The sequence below is a fragment of the Phyllobates terribilis genome, unplaced genomic scaffold (assembly GCF_046119375.1).
Source record: "Phyllobates terribilis strain yellow unplaced genomic scaffold, ASM4611937v1 Scaffold_1__5_contigs__length_1240528914, whole genome shotgun sequence".
Classification (NCBI taxonomy): Eukaryota; Metazoa; Chordata; class Amphibia; order Anura; family Dendrobatidae; genus Phyllobates; species Phyllobates terribilis.
The window spans coordinates 481814619-481831631 of NW_027362761.1; the positions used below are offsets into that span (position 1 = coordinate 481814619).

Genomic DNA, 17013 nt, shown 5'->3' on the forward strand with positions numbered 1-17013 from the left:
GCAGTGTTCGAGAAAAACCTATAGCCATAGGGGATTCAAAATCGACCGAAACCCCCAAATATCCCAATATGCATAGTTTGGGGCCTGCTTGGATTTGCACACCAAATACCCTTTTTATTTAAGATAGTGTGTTTGTCCAGTAGGAGCCCAATCCACTGCACTCCCAGAACATGTGTAACAAATGCACATCTCCAGTTCCACATATTGGACAATCTGCATTAGGATGTACCCCAATTCAAAAAAGAAAGCTCGGTGTTCAATATACTCTATGAATAAGGTATATCTGCGAACGCCTCTGAGATTCACATGGGGACAATCTAGGAGTGAGTTCAAACACCTCTTTTCACTGTTCTTCTGCAATCGGCCCCACATCTGCTTCCCATTTTAATTTAGCTGTCAGTGGATGGTCTCCCATGCGTGTCGGTGTGGAAGGAGAATACAGATTATGAATTTTCCATAGGGCCCTGAAGTGATTTGGCAGAGGTTGCACAGTAGTGGATAAGCCCTTGAACTACATGCTTGTACTTGATGTAACTGCTACAATACCCTAGTGTATCTCTTATTTTATGTTTGAAAAAGTAATTAAAAGAAATGGAACAGAAACAGAAATTAATGAATAAATTGACAATTGGTCAATGATATGATATATATATATATATATATATATATATATATATATATATATATATATATATATACACAGTACAGACCAAAAGTTTGGACACACCTTCACATTTAAAGATTTTTCTGTATTTTCATGACTATGAAAATTGTACATTCACACTGAAGGCATCAAAACTATGAATTAACACATGTGGAATTATATAATTAACAAAAAAGTGTGAAACAACTGAAAATATGTCTTATATTCTAGGTTCTTCAAAGTAGCCACCTTTTGCTTTGATGACTGCTTTGCACACTCTTGGCATTCTCTTGATGAGCTTCAAGAGGTAGTCACCGGAAATGGTCTTCACTTCACAGGTGTGCCCTGTCAGGTTTAATAAGTGGGATTTCTTGCCTTATAAATGGGGTTGGGACCATCAGTTGTGTTGTGCAGAAGTCAGGTGGATACACAGCTGATAGTCCTACTGAATAGACTGTTAGCTGCTTTTTTCTTGCCATAATACAAATTCTAAGTAAAGAAAAATGAGTGGCATTCATTACTTTAAGAAATGAAGGTCAGTCAGTTCGAAAAATTGGGAAAACTTTGAAAATGTCCCCAAGTTCAGCTGCAAAAACCATCAAGCGCTACAAAGAAACTGGCTCACATGAGGACCGCCCCAGGAAAGGAAGACCAAGAGTCACCTCTGCTTCTGAGGATAAGTTTATCCGAGTCACCAGCCTCAGAAATCGCAGGTTAACAGCAGCTCAGACTAGAGACCAGGTCAATGCCACACAGAGTTCTAGCAGCAGACACATCTCTACAACAACTGTTAAGAGGAGACTTTGTGCAGCTGGCCTTCATGGTAAAATAGCTGCTAGGAAGCCCCTGCTAAGGACAGGCAACAAGCAGAAGAGACTTGTTTGGGCTAAAGAACACAAGGAATGGACATTAGACCAGTGGAAATCTGTGCTTTGGTCTGATGAGTCCAAATTTGAGATCTTTGGTTCCAACCACCCTGTCTTTGTGCGAAGCAAAAAAGGTGAACGGATGGACTCTACATGCCTGGTTCCCACCATGAAGCATGGAGGAGGAGGTGTGATGGTGTGGTGGTGCTTTGTTGGTGACACTGTTGGGGATTTATTCAAAATTGAAGGCATACTGAACCAGCATGGCTACCACAGCATCTTGCAGCGGCATGCTATTCCATCCGGTTTGTGTTTAGTTGGACCATCATTTATTTTTCAACAGGACAATGACCCCAAACACACCTCCAGGCTGTGTAAGGGCTATTTGACCAAGAAGGAGAGTGATGGGGTGCTACGCCAGATGACCTGGCCTCAACAGTCACCAGACCTGAACCCAATCGAGATGGTTTGGGGGTGAGCTGGACCGCAGAGTGAAGGCAAAAGGGCCAACAAGTGCTAAGCATCTCTGGGAACTCCTTCAAGATTGTTGGAAGACCATTTCCGGTGACTACCTCTTGAAGCTCATCGAGAGAATGCCAAGAGTGTGCAAAGCAGTCATCAAAGCAAAAGGTGGCTACTTTGAAGAACCTAGAATATAAGACATATTTTCAGTTGTTTCACACTTTTTTGTTAATTATATAATTCCACATGTGTTAATTCATAGTTTTGATGCCTTCAGTGTGAATGTACAATTTTCATAGTCAAGAAAATACAGAAAAATCTTTAAATGAGATGGTGTGTCCAAACTTTTGGTCTGTACTGTATACGCCCTGCTACTAAGTGGCTCGACACTAGGTAGTAAAAAATATATTTCCTCTGTTTTAGCCTAGTGTGCATTAGAGGCAAACATGTCCTGTATCAGTTTGTTTTCTCCCAGGTGGTATGGTGTCCTCCACCTTAGTGAGGACATACAGTGCCCTTACTGTAGTACACCTCACTGCGGATGCCATTATCGCCTGTCAGTCCCTAATGACTACTGCCACAGTAGATTTCCAGTGTCCCCACAAACGTGACAGGCCACCAAAAGGGTGGCCTTGCGGGCATCCAACGAAGTCTAATGGGTGAGTATGTTGAGATGGGTAAGATTGAGTATAATTTCTACAACAACTTAACGGCTATTCTTTACTGTAAGGCTATGTGCCCACGATGCAGAAATGCTCAGGATTTTTTCCTGAGCTTTTCTGCATCTCCCTGGCAGAAAAAAATGCATGCGGATTGTACATGCGTTTTCCCTGCCAGGGACATGCGGATGTGAAACGTTCTTCACATGCATTTCCGCATGCGGGTTGACAAGCGCTTTCCAAGCGATTTTAGCATCACTTGGAAAGTGCTTGACAACTTGGTCACACTATATAAATCTATGCAACCGCCATGGATTTATATAGTGTGACCTTAAAGAATGTTTAAAAATTAAAAAAATAAATCTATACTTACCTTCTGATGGCCCCCGGAGTGTTTATTCGCTCCATCCTGGCTGCCCGCAAAGATAGCAAATTCTGTAAGCGTTCAAAAGAGGCGTGGATAGCTTTTTTTCCATATATTTAAGTTACTAGATTACTGGATATAGGTGGTTGTTTCAGAGATTTATTCTCATTACCATTTTTGGAGTTTGGAAGAGATTTTTTTTTTGTCCTGCTATATTTTGACTGCTAGGGTTCTTTGTGTTCCTTATGGATCAACATTAGAGGGCAGTAGGATTATAGACTGAACTGGATGGACATTTTTCTCATTGCTGTAACTATGAATTATCTGACCCCTATTATCCACACTTCACACTTGCAGATTGTCTCCAGACAGTGGACTCATTGAAAGCACTTCTTAATAAGATTTTTTTTTTCTTTTTATTTCACCAGGTAACCCCAGGCAGCACATAACCGCGTTGAAGAAGGCGGTAGACATGACCTGCAGCGGAGAGCCTTCTCTCTACAATTCTCTCAACCTTGCTCTGCAGACACTAAAGTCAGTACCTGTTTGGGATCAGTTTTGCATTTACATACTGTAACATCAGCAACAAATCTTTAGCGCTAATCCATTATCTAGACAATCTGATGTTCCTTATTGCCAAACTTTTTCCATTGACGCTAGACTTCTGCATGTAACAGCCCACTGCAAGTCGATGAATATGATTGGGTTCGTGGGACTATTATAATTTCAAATATAGCAAAAATGGTCACAAAAAATGTTTGTTTTTTTTAGACTTTTTTGTTTAGTCCTGTCTGTTTTATTGTCTATCTTTTTAACTAATAATATAGTAAATAATACAAATTAAAAATTGAAGTGCACTGGACTAGGATGGTGTATACTTATGCATCTTATTTTAACCGCTTATTACTCTAAAACAACACAGTAAAGTAAGAAGCTTCACAAGATCATACGGCTGCAGGAGTGGGGAACCGGCTGTCAGACACAGCCAGACTCCGCGTAGAGAATTCAGAGAGAGTTTATTACCATCTCTGTCTTCTTGATCGCTGAATAAGCATTATGTAAACAATATAGGAAGCCCTGACAGCAATTCTCCTCCTGTCCTAGCGATCGTGTGATCACTGTGTGTCAGGTATAAGCAGGAGCTGCTGGTTACTAACAGACCCAGATCAGCTTTGCTGTGCAGCCAGGAAGCTGGATTGGCTCTGTATCTGGGGCTAATATGAGCCCCAGTCATGGGGGAAATCCGCAATATAAAAATTAATTTAAATGTTGAAATGGTTCCCAAAGGTTTGTTTATGACTTTATGGGGGTATAATATGTAAAATAAATGAAAGCATAAAAAAAAAGAAAACAAACAATATAAAAAAGCCACTGATGGTCCGAATGACTGTTTTTTGCCCTGCTCCCTTTGTAGTAAAACTTATGTCCAATACACATAAATAATTCTCGTGGAAAAGAGAACACAATTTATAATGTTTCTCTGGTGGAAAATACACATTTCATTATTTTTTTTCTTAACATATTCCCCCCCAATATGAGCAAAAAGATAAAGTATTTAACAATAACATAAAAATTAGGCTGAATGTATCATGAAAAAAGGAAGCACACATTTTTCTTTTAATGTGTGAACCAACAAAGTTTTTGGAGCTGTTTAAAATCACATTTCTGAAAACTCAAAAATTTGCCTGATTGGGAACGTGGCAAAATGTCCTAGTCCTGAACTGGTTTAATAACTATTGTAGGCGAATACTGATTTTATGTTACATTTTGTGCCTAGGGTGATAACTATTGAAATTGTACATCAATAGAAATATTCAATGATGATAAGTCTTAAAAATATCTTTATGCAGACACATGCCAGGACACACAAGCCGTGAAATCTTGGTGATTTTTAGCAGTCTGACAACATGTGATCCCTCCAATATATATGATATTATAAAGGCAAGTGACGTGAGTTATGTCATAATGATATTGGTTATATATGCTTAATACAATCTACTTAATTCTGATTTGGGAACCAGAAAGAAATGGTGTCCAATTTTTTATTTTGTTACTTTCTAGAGAGAGAAAGAGATTTGTTAGATAAAATGTAAAATTTGACGTACATTTGATTTCTTTTATTCTATTCCTGGCAGTCCCTGAAAGCTAGCAAAATCAGGGTGTCTGTTATAGGGCTTTCTGCGGAGGTGCGAGTCTGCACTGTGCTCACTCGGGAGACGGGAGGTGAGATTTTTTTTTTTATTTATTTATTATTATTATTTTATTTTTTTTCCTAATGGACACTTTTTCTTTTTTTTTTCCCTGAATATATTTTTGTAAATTATCTAGTATTTATTAAATTCTGCTCTTAATGTAAAAATGTAATCAAAAACTGAAAGCATAACCAAGGGTTTGTTTAGTCTACCCACACCACAGTTATAATCGCGTGCCAATCCTGAAAGAACCGGCAGCTTATTTTTGCCAGAGTAAAAATTATCATAATTGACTTGTCAATTATTATCTGCACATGTTCCCAGAAAGAGTTTTTTTTGTACAGATACCAGGGCTGCCAACTTCTCAGTTAATTCCCTTGCAGAACTGATTTCATTGTCATATTAGACACGTGAGAATTGTAATAGAATGTTGAAATTTGTGTGCAATATTAAATTTTTTTAACATTTCTTTCTCACGATTTGTAGTGATATAATTCTTTTACAATGTTTACATAATAATGATAATATTGGGGGTGATATTGCAGTTGTACAAGGTTTTTTATGGTTTGTTTACCAGGAGTTTATCAAGTCATTTTGGATGAGAGTCACTATAAAGAACTCCTGCTGCACAATGTCTGTCCTCCTCCAGCAAGTACCAGCTCTGAGTGCTCTCTTATACGCATGGGTATGTGTCTACTAATACCTCCATTCTAATCTATCGGCATTAAATCCATTATGAAATAAACCAGTGTTCAACTAATTCCTCCCCGTGTGGTAAACAACCCTTAAAGTGTATTGTCTTTTACACTTATTATTGTAAGAAACAAGACGCATACATTCTTTACAGACAAGGCCCTGTTCACGTCACATCCGAGCTCTACGTTTGGTATATACACTAGGAATAGCTCCTAGCATAAATGCAAACCTATCCAAAGGCCTTTTGGTCTCCATTGGGTTGATACACTTTGATATGTCTTTTGTCTTGCGCTATAGAAAAATGTAGTCAACGCTTTTCTGTGCAGAGGCCCACGTTAAGAAAAAAAAAGGTGATACGTGGTAATTTTATTTTTCAATAATGTCAGTCAATGGATGACCTATGCCACTGTATCCATATTCAGTGGTATTATATTGGGACTGTCCTTCTGACGTATGCACCAAGCTATTCTCATGGTAGGTTTATCTACTTTTGGTGGTGTTTGGCTTTCTCTGGAAGCAGCATGGTAACCCTGTTTTAGTTGATAGCTAACCATCCCCAAAACGTCAGACCACAGCTGTTATGAGGCGCTATGGCACTGTGCTTTCCTAGTGTCACTTCATTCCAGGCTTTGGAGGTCACAGTGGTCAGTCCTAGCATTATGCCTTCTCTGTCTCTCCTTAGATTAACCCTGTACTGATTTCTTACAGGCTCCCATACACATTAGAAAAAGTTCTCCAAACTTGCGGGCTCAGCCAACCATCTAATGTGTATGAGGGCTTCCCGACTCTCCCCTGACTGATAATATCGAGGGGAGGTGAGAATCCGGCCTGTTGAATTTCAGCAGCCGATCCTTTTGTTCGGCAGGGAGATAAGCTGCTGCTGTAGGATTCTGGCAGTGAATCGCTTATATAAAACATGCGTCCCTATGTGTGGGGAGTCGTTCATCCGACATCTATCTGATGTGTGGGGTGCGACTTTAATTCTAAACAATCTGACCATGCACCATTATTTTTCATCTTTCCATTTATATCAGGCTTCCCTCAGCATACAATGGGTTCTATCTCTGACCAAGATGCAAAACCATCGTTTAGCATGGCGTAAGTATATGGCCTCACTTGAGCAAAACAAGCTAAGGAGAAACTTTGATTTTCTTATCCAGTGGTTTTAACACCCACAATGTGTGAAAGGAATTTTTACAAAGTGTGTCCGAGTGATCATAACACAACACAAGCAGTGTGTGTGTGTGCGAACATGCCATAACATGTATTTTGTTTACTTGGCAAATTGGGAACTTTTATTTTCCAACTATGTACCTACGTGAGGCTATATTTTATTGCAAGGCGAATTGTACTTTTTAGCGGTGCTATTTTGGTGTACATATAACAAAAGTTCCATTAATTCTTTCTAAGGTGGCATATGAAAAAGTAACATTTGCATTTTTTTGTTTTTATTATTGTTATTATTATTATGGCATTCACAGTGCGGCATAAATGAGGTGGTGATACGAGTATGAGGATACTAAAATCAAAGTTTATATATATTTTATTACTTTTGCACAATAAATACCTTATTTTTTTTATCATCTCGTCAAATTATTATGAGAGCCACAACCTTTTTATTTTTGTCAATTAAGCTGTTTGTGGACTTTTTTTTTTTTTGACAGATGATCCAAAGCCAAACATTTTTCTTAACGACGTTTATCATTCATCTTTTTGTGTGAAGCTGCTTAGGAATAGTTAGAGTAGGACTGTCTAATCCTGTGTACAATGTATTTTTGATGTTTGGTATTTTAACATCTACATTCATTATAATTTTTGTTTTGGATTTTTGACATATTTTAGGCACTTGGATAGTAGCAGTGAACCAGGCCTTACACTTGGTGGCTATTTCTGTCCACAGTGCAAAGCGAAATACTCAGAGCTGCCTGTGGAATGCAAGGTTTGCCGTGAGTATATATTTATTTCAGAATTCTTATTGTTCTTTTGTCAAAGGGGAGTCACAAACTCAGAGCAACCTGTATGCATTGAATTATTTTATGTGCTTGATTTGACTTCCTTGGAAGGTAAAGATGTATACATTAATCATGTAATAGGAACCTGAATGGCTTACCTCCAAAAGCTGCAAATCTGCTCTGATCATATGATGGTCAGAGTGCATGGCACATTGCAAGGCAGAACTCTGATAATTACACTTTAAAGGGAACCTGACACCCTGCTCATGCTGCCCAAACAGGCTGTAGGAATCAGAGCCTGGCTGCATTATTGAACCCAGGTATATCTTTCTTGGAAACACTCTGGTGTTTCCGAGAAAATATAGTTTGGAGATTGAGAGTTTGATAGAGGCGAAACTAGTCCAGCTTTTCTCAGCGCCGCTCTAGGTGATTGACAGATCTCTTGCTAAGTAGATGCATGGGAAAGACCTAGCAATCACCTGGACCCGTGCTGGGCTCTTCAGACTATATTTTCTCTGACATGCCTGTCGAGCCTGAGAGACAATTGCAGCCAGGTATATTTTTCTCTGAAACGCTCTGATTCATGCAACCTATTGTTTGGTCAGCATGAATCAACTGACAGATCCTCTAAATGTGAGTTCAGAATTAGTGGAAACTTTTCTGCTGTGGCTGCAGATCCATAGTGGAAAGATCTGATACATGTGAATGGGGTTTTGAAAAATCTCATACATACGTATCGAAAGTTTTCTGCAAAAGCCACTCTGAAAATCCTTTTCATCAGTTGACCCCTAATTATAATGAGCAGTCCTCCTTCATAAACATATTTAATACAGGCAGTGCTAGATTTATCTCCCACTTTCTTTACTTCTGTTTCTTTATTGGCAGCGTGCTATACAGATCTTTTCTCTTTCCTGCATTTATGCTTTCCTTGCACCTTACTGCATCTGACATGTTGACGTTAGTAGAGCCTAAAATCAAGGAGAACTCACAGTAAATAAGGGGGCAAAGAAAGCGATAGGTAAAGTTTGAGTTGGAAATCCCCCAATAAATACATTCCATAGGTAAATTAATTGTAGAATCTTCTTGGAATTGGCTTTATTACTTTTATTGAATTTCTGCTTGGCATCTTTATTTTAAGCAAACAGGACTGTGGATTTTAATTAATTTTATTGCTTTTTGTAGGCCTTACGTTAGTCTCTGCTCCTCATCTGGCTCGTTCCTACCATCACTTGTTTCCTTTAGATGCCTTTAAAGAAATGGCTCTTGCAGAATATGAAGGGGAGAGGTACATTTTTTTTTCTCTTAATCAGCAAGGTCATCTATTTTTTACTTCTGTAAAGTTTTATTAAAGGAAAGCTCTGGTACAGCTTTACAACAGAGTAAAGCATTCAAGGTGTAAATGTGGTGACATAATAAAATAACCATAACCTAACTTGCCTATTCAATCCCCCACCGCTCCAGCTCTGCTTCTCTGGTGGTCCCCACTGATCCTGCAGCGAAAATGTCACATCCATCATTCATATGACTACTATAGCTAATCAAGTGGACATTCATTTTCATGTAATTTTCATGTACGGATCATGACAGTTGTGGTGAGGTATTAAATAGGTAATATTTTATTATATTACCGCATTTCTAATTCTTGGACAATTTTTTTTTATTCCAGGACAATCCTTTAAATCCGGATTGGGGAATCTTTTTTCTGCATAAGGGACATTTGGATATTTATACCATCCTTGGGGGCCATACAAAATTATCAACTTTTAAAATTACCTTACTATATGCTTCTCTTTGGTGCAGCTGTGATGTTAGGTGGTATGGATGATGTTGCTACTCTTAACTGCTTTTCTAGATTCGCGTCGGTTTGGAGCACAGACGACTTTTTGCAATGATAAATTTTGTAAAGCGCCTGCTGCAATAAGTTCTGAACAAAGATGTATATTACAATGCAGGTAAATACATCACAAGAGACATGGGGCTGCAATATAGATAGCACAGATATCGCAGGAGACATGGGGCTGCGATATAGACAGCACAGATATCGCAGGAGACATGGGGCTGCGATATAGACAGCACAGATATCGCAGGAGACATGGGGCTGCGATATAGACAGCACAGATATCGCAGGAGACATGGGGCTGCGATATAGACAGCACAGATATCGCAGGAGACATGGGGCTGCGATATAGACAGCACAGATATCGCAGGAGACATGGGGCTGCGATATAGACAGCACAGATATCGCAGGAGACATGGGGCTGCGATATAGACAGCACAGATATCGCAGGAGACATGGGGCTGCGATATAGACAGCACAGATATCGCAGGAGACATGGGGCTGCGATATAGACAGCACAGATATCGCAGGAGACATGGGGCTGCGATATAGACAGCACAGATATCGCAGGAGACATGGGGCTGCGATATAGACAGCACAGATATCGCAGGAGACATGGGGCTGCGATATAGACAGCACAGATATCGCAGGAGACATGGGGCTGCGACATAGACAGCACAGATATCGCAGGAGACATGGGGCTGCGATATAGACAGCACAGATATCGCAGGAGACATGGGGCTGCGATATAGACAGCACAGATATCGCAGGAGACATGGGGCTGCGACATAGACAGCACAGATATCGCAGGAGACATGGGGCTGCGACATAGACAGCACAGATATCGTAGGAGACATGGGGCTGCGATATAGACAGCACAGATATCGCAGGAGACATGGGGCTGCGATATAGACAGCACAGCTATCGCAGGAGACATGGGGCTGCGATATAGACAGCACAGCTATCGCAGGAGACATGGGGCTGCGATATAGACAGCACAGATATCGCAGGAGACATGGGGCTGCGATATAGACAGCACAGATATCGCAGGAGACATGGGGCTGCGATATAGACAGCACAGATATCGCAGGGGACATGGGGCTGCGATATAGACAGGACAGATATCGCAGGAGACATGGGGCTGCGATATACACAGCACAGATATCGCAGGAGACATGGGGCTGCGATATAGACAGCACAGATATCGCAGGAGACATGGGACTGCGATATAGACAGCACAGATATCGCAGGAGACATGGGGCTGCGATATAGACAGCACAGATATCGCAGGAGACATGGGGCTGCCATTGGTCCTCTTCTGTTCTCATCGCTCGCTAACTCCACACACAAAGTATGTTCTGGCACTGGCCAGCATAAGGACGTAATCTTTCATTACATGAACCGCAGCATTCAGTAGTGAACGCGGCGTGTGCACGCATGTAGAGCAAGAAGAAATTAAAGGGCCAGCAGTCGTCAAAACTCAGCTGTGAGCTTGAGCACTGCGGTCCCCGGGAATCTGCCTTGAGGCCGGAGGTTCCCCACCCGTTTTAAATCCTGGTATATGTATTTGATGTAGTAATTTGTATACCAGAAAATAAGAGTAGTATGCTTTTTTCCTATAGCAGACAGTACTATGTACTGAAAAAGTGAAGGATATTGCATGTTTGGGCACATCCAAAGAGCCAGGTATAGAATGCCACTGTAGATGTGATGTCACGGCTGCTGCTAGCCTAATACAGCGACACGGCACCAGGGGGCACATTATAACAGTGTGAGGATAGAATGGGCCTGTAGCATATACTGTATCCAACTTCACTTGATATAATTGATAGTCCTTTGCAGATATTGTTGGCTGTACTACTGCAAACTCTGTGCTCTGATACCTGAGCCTCTGCTTGCATTGCAGATCCAATGCTGCAGTTATTTATTTCTACTAGAACAATGATGAAGTGCCCTATTTCCATATATTTAGTTTATGTATTCTGTGCACTTTTATTTTTGAAAGTGAGGAAATATGTTCTGCAAATGCGTTATCGTTGTATTAAATATTAATGATGACGGCGGTTTATTTTTTAATACTTTTAGTAAAATAAACAATTCCAATTTTTTTAGCACTTATTCTAATTCCCTTTTTCTAAGGTATTGTCGGGGCTGTGATGGAGAACTGAAGGATCAACAAGTAAGCATATTATTTTGAAATATGGTCATCTAGAAGTGGCATGTACATGACTTTAGAAAAATAGTACCGCATATATAGAATTGCTTATTATAAGCATTATGCAAATTGTAATTGCCATCAAATCAATGTTCATGTCCTAAATGAAGCGGATGCGGATTTGGAGCCGTACAAGGTCCTATTTTAAAACCAGCTTTGAAAACAATAAAATCTGACATCTGACTGGTTCCTCAGAGCACGAGCTCCAGTTCCTCTTCACTTTAGTTTTCATAAAAAGCATCCCTGGCACACAAACCTCACCAGCCCAGAAACAAAGTTTTCACACTTGGCTGCTAGCCCTCAAACCTTTACCATCCCCAGCCCAGTATATGTAAACTAAACTATGCAAAAGTGTGTGTGTGTATATAAAAAAAATTAGCTGATATAGCATGACCTCACCCAGAAATGTTACTTGGGCATCTCGGAGCTGCCTGCTGCTGCCCTCATCCAAAGCCCGACCTTCAATATCTGTCCCAATTAGTAGCTACTGCCTGTAGTTGAGGTGCACTCTTTTTACCTTCTAACAAGATGTGGATGCCGAGCTGAGAAGGGGAGACACAGGTCCACACAGGGTATATGGCAGTATACAGTGAGTACGGAAAGTATTCAGACCCCTTTAAATTTTTCACTCTTTGTTTCATTGCAGTCATTTGGTAAATTCTAAAAAGTTCATTTTTTTTCTCATTAAAGTACACTCTGCACCCCATCTTTACTGAAAAAAACAGAAATGTAGACATTTTTGCAAATTTATTAAAAAAGAAATACTGAAATATCACTTGGTCATAAGTATTCCGACCCTTTGCCCAGACACTCATATTTAAGTCACATGCTGTCCATTTCCTTGTGATCCTCCTTGAGATGATTCTACTCCTTCATTGGAGACCAACTGTGTTTAATTAAACTGATAGGACTTGATTGGGAAAGGCACACACCTGTCTTTATAAGACCTCACATCTCACAGTGCATGTCAGACCAAATGAGAATCATGAGCTCAAAGGAACTGCCCAAGGAGCTCAGAGACAGAATTGTGGCAAGGCACAGATCTGGCCAAGGTTACAAAAGAATTTCTGCATTACTCAATGTTCCTAAGAGCACAGTGGCCTCCATAATCCTTAAATGGAAGAAGTTTGGGACCACCAGAAGTCTTCCTAGACCTGGCCATCCACCCAAACTGAGCAATCGTGGGAGAAGATCCTTGGTGAGACAGGTAAAGAACAACCCCAAGATCACTGTGGCTGAGCTCCAGAGATGCAGTAGGGAGATGGGAGAAAGTTCCACAAAGTCAACTATTACTGCAGCAAACATGAATGCGGCCAAGTACAGAGATATCCTGGATGAAAACTTCTTCCAGAGTGCTCTGGACCTCAGACTTGGCCGAAGGTTCACCTTCCAACAAGACAATGACCCTAAGCACACAGCTAAAATAACAAAGGAGTGGCAACTCTGACCATTCTTGACTGGCCCAGCCAGAGCCCTGACCTAAACCCAATTGAGCATCTTTGGAGAGACCTGAAAATGGCTGTCCACCAACGTTCACCATCCAACCTGACGGAACTGGAGAGGATCCGCAACGAAGAATGGCAGAGGATCCCCAAATCCAAGTGTGAAAAACTTGTTGCATCATTCCCAAGAAGACTCATGGCTGTACTAGCTCAAAAGGGTGCTTCTACTCAATACTGAGCAAAGGGTCTGAATACTTATGACCATGTGATATTTCAGTTTTTCTTTTTTAATAAATTTGCAAAAATGTCTACATTTCTGTTTTTTTTTCAGTCAAGGTGGGGTGCAGAGTGTACTTTAATGAGAAAAAAAAAAGAACTTTTTAGAATTTACCAAATGGCTGCAATGAAACAAAGAGTGAAAAATGTAGAGGGGTCTGAATACTTTCCATACCCTTTATTTCTTGAAGGGACAGACTTTATCTCCTAGCATAGTTTGTTTCAGTGAGAACAGAAGAAAAAAGTATTCCACCAAAGCTGCTGTCTGTACATTACACATACAGATAGCTGCTTCAGAAGCTCCCTGACCAACCCTTCCCCAATGTATCTACCGTGGGTCTGCCGAAGGCCGACTTCAGACAGGGATCACCAGCTTCTTCTGCCTCCTGTTGGCTCCATGCTCAAAAATCATGTTAGGTTTAGCACTTCAACCACTGCGTTTCTTCTACTGAAGCCTTTACTTCTAGCTCTCCCTAGACCTGGTGGAGAAGGAGGGTAGAAGAGGTGCAAAGCTGCAGAAAAAGTTCAGTCTTCTTAGTGTCCCGCCCCACAAATAACATCCTGATGCTGACCAGCAGCTTAGGTCCCCTTGAAAGTGGCTGCGATAAGGTCAAAATTGTATCCGGGGTGCCCGACTGCCGAACCCTCCTGAGTGGTCTACAGGGAATCTGCTAGTTGGGAAGATTACCTGCTCGGCCCTAATCTCCATTCATTTGTATTTTTTGTGCCTCTCAGTACTTCTCAGCAGTTACTCAATTAAACTTCTCCTTTTTTTTCTATTTTGCCTCATATTGCAATTGAATATAGAAAGAGAAATATTCTGTGTGAGTTCCAGGAAACAAGCCATGTTCCCCTCCTGCTGTGTAAGGCACAACAAATGTTAAGTGTAACTCACCCCCTTCCCAATTGAGCACCAGCCGAAATCAGTACAGACCTGCTGGAAACTAACCTTTGTCCTCTCTGCAGGATTTTGTAAAGATTGTTTGTTTTCAAGGCCTTGGAAAAAATTCTATAGACTAACAATTTGTACTGACTTCTCTCCGGTTTACTTGTATCATTTATTTTTAGGTTTAGTGTTTCTTTACAGGGAAGCTATCATCAGAAAATGACCTATTGATTTAAATATTTTTTTTGCATTAACTGTATTTATTTTTTCCCCATATCACAACCTGTATTAAAAATACAAAATAGAAATCTTGCAATTCTCACACTGGCCACTGGGATTCCTGTTTCCTTTCGTTTCAGGACACAACATATGGACATTAGTCATAATGAACAGACGCCGACCCTATGTTTTATATTGATGCATCTAATGAGCGTGTGCAAAAGTCATTGTGAAGGAAGGGGGAGCAGGACAGCGGTGACATCTCCTATTGTGATGTCACGCACAGTGTGGGAAAGACTAAGTGCAACACAAAGGGATGAGGGTAAGGAAGCCCAGACACTAGGGAGAAGGGGGAGTGGAGACCGCTAGGCAGATCTAATAACACCCTGCCTACCCTACCGTCCCTATATTGGTTCCACAGCAATCGCCGAGCAGGAAACCTAAGCCCTGTATATCCCTAGAGCTAGGCTCTAGATGGGGGGGGGGGGGGTGAGCACTGGTGAGTCTCCACTATAAACTAAAGGCAACAAGGGAGACAAACAAAGGGGGGAAAACTTAGCTTGAGCAGACACCGGAGAGATAACACCACAAGTCCTGCAAGAGCACCAGAGAGGAAGCTAGCCGACTGCTATAGCTCCAAGCCTTCACAATGGAAGAAGAGAATATCACTGGTGACTCCCTGAAGCAGACCAGGGTGTGTCAATCAGAGCAGGAGGGAGGTTGCCACTGGGTTGAAAAGTCAGAAGGATTAAGAAGGCGTCTGCAATGCCAAACGCAGTGACCTTCTGCAGCCAGATCCAGAGCGACTGTCTGTCACATCTGACACACCCGTGACATGTGATTGGTGGAATCTGTGTTTTTAACTCTGTATAGTGGTGTTACCTGTAAACTCTCCCTGGAAGGACAGAAGTTACGAGTCTATAATAGCCCCAGTGACCAGTGTGAAATTTGCAAAATTACTAATTTCTCAATCGCTTGATTGGGGGACACAGGAAACCATGGGTGTACGCTGCTGCCACTAGGAGCCTGACACTATTTTGCTTCGTAAATCCCAAAATCCTGATTTAAGGAATAGGTTATTTTCTGATGATATTGTTTCTTTATGACTAGATATCTAATGTTCCAGTTTGTTTCAATGTTTAGTAAAATATGTATTTTTGCTTTCTCTTGCAGGTCTATATGTGCACTGTATGTGACTGTGTCTTCTGCGTGGAGTGTGACTTGTTCATCCATGATTCTCTACATTGTTGTCCCGGATGTGTTCATGCACAGCCAGACTCATTGGTATCGTGATGACTACTCTGGTGAATAGATCTGTCTCATCAATGAAAAACAACATAACAGATAAATCTGTCATTTAAGCACAAGCCAATATGAATTCTGTGAAAGCAACAGCTGCTACGGCGGGCCATTGACTGACGCTGGTGCCTTGCAAAGAACTGGCTCATAAGATGGAAGCAGAAAACTGTAATGGAGATACCCATCCATTTCATAACCTGCAATGTTTGATTATTCGGCCAGTGGGACCAAACAAGTTATTGTGTTAAATGCATTTTATTACATTACCTTTTAAATGAGTTGTTCCACTGTAGGAAGATCTGTTAATGACATAAATATCAGATCGTCTGCTAGTTAAGTGGATCCTAGGAACAGCCTGGCCCCTGTGCAGATGAGGTGGTTCACATGTTCTCACACTACTTTGACAAGAGTTTGCAGAACATATGCAGAGGTTTCTACAATTTTGATTAATTTAATGATGGTCACGACTAAGACCAATCTGAAACTGATGAATGTCCCCACCTATTATCCTTTTATAAAGTGTCTAACGTCTTAGGAGAATTTCTATAAATATGAACTACTGTTTAGCATATTTTGAAATGATGTTCAAATATATTACTGATTCCTGTGTATTCTGCTTATTCTATTAAGGGGATTTTCTGTTTAATTTTTTTTTTGGCCCTTCCATATGTGCCTGTGAAAAATAATAGACTCAGGCATCCTTTGCAGGTCTTATGCAGGATTATGTGGCTGAGGCCAATAGAGTCCTCTATGATCGTGAGATTTATGAACTCATTAATAGTAGTCCTCTTCTACAATACATTCATGGCTGTAACCTCTTCAACGCTGCTTATGATAATCACCTGCTTCCAAAAAAGAGAGAACGTTTCTTGATACTAGTGTACCTACACCAACCTTCCTTTATCACCTACCCAAAGTTAAAAAATTCTTCCTTAACCCCCCCCCCCCCCTCTCCTTCCCAGACCATCCCATAATATCACACATTGGGTCGTTTACCTGGAATCT

The 17013-nt window shown here is 40.8% G+C and overlaps 1 protein-coding gene across 3 annotated transcripts in view; it reads left to right on the forward strand.

The window, feature by feature from the left end:
• GTF2H2 (general transcription factor IIH subunit 2) overlaps window positions 1–16617 on the forward strand; it is a 29064-nt gene extending 12447 nt beyond the window's left edge. The window contains exons 8-16 of one of the 3 annotated variants that reach the window (XM_073679414.1): window positions 3423–3528; window positions 4845–4944; window positions 5130–5217; window positions 5764–5871; window positions 6917–6980; window positions 7725–7828; window positions 9017–9119; window positions 11811–11850; window positions 15883–16617. In XM_073679414.1, coding sequence (XP_073535515.1) covers window positions 3423–3528; window positions 4845–4944; window positions 5130–5217; window positions 5764–5871; window positions 6917–6980; window positions 7725–7828; window positions 9017–9119; window positions 11811–11850; window positions 15883–16002 — 833 coding nt within the window. In that variant the 3' untranslated portion in view covers window positions 16003–16617. The remainder of the gene's footprint in view (window positions 1–3422; window positions 3529–4844; window positions 4945–5129; window positions 5218–5763; window positions 5872–6916; window positions 6981–7724; window positions 7829–9016; window positions 9120–11810; window positions 11851–15882) is intronic. The other 2 variants (XM_073679424.1, XM_073679432.1) reach the window with 2 other exon arrangements.
• The last annotated feature ends 396 nt before the right edge of the window (window positions 16618–17013 follow it).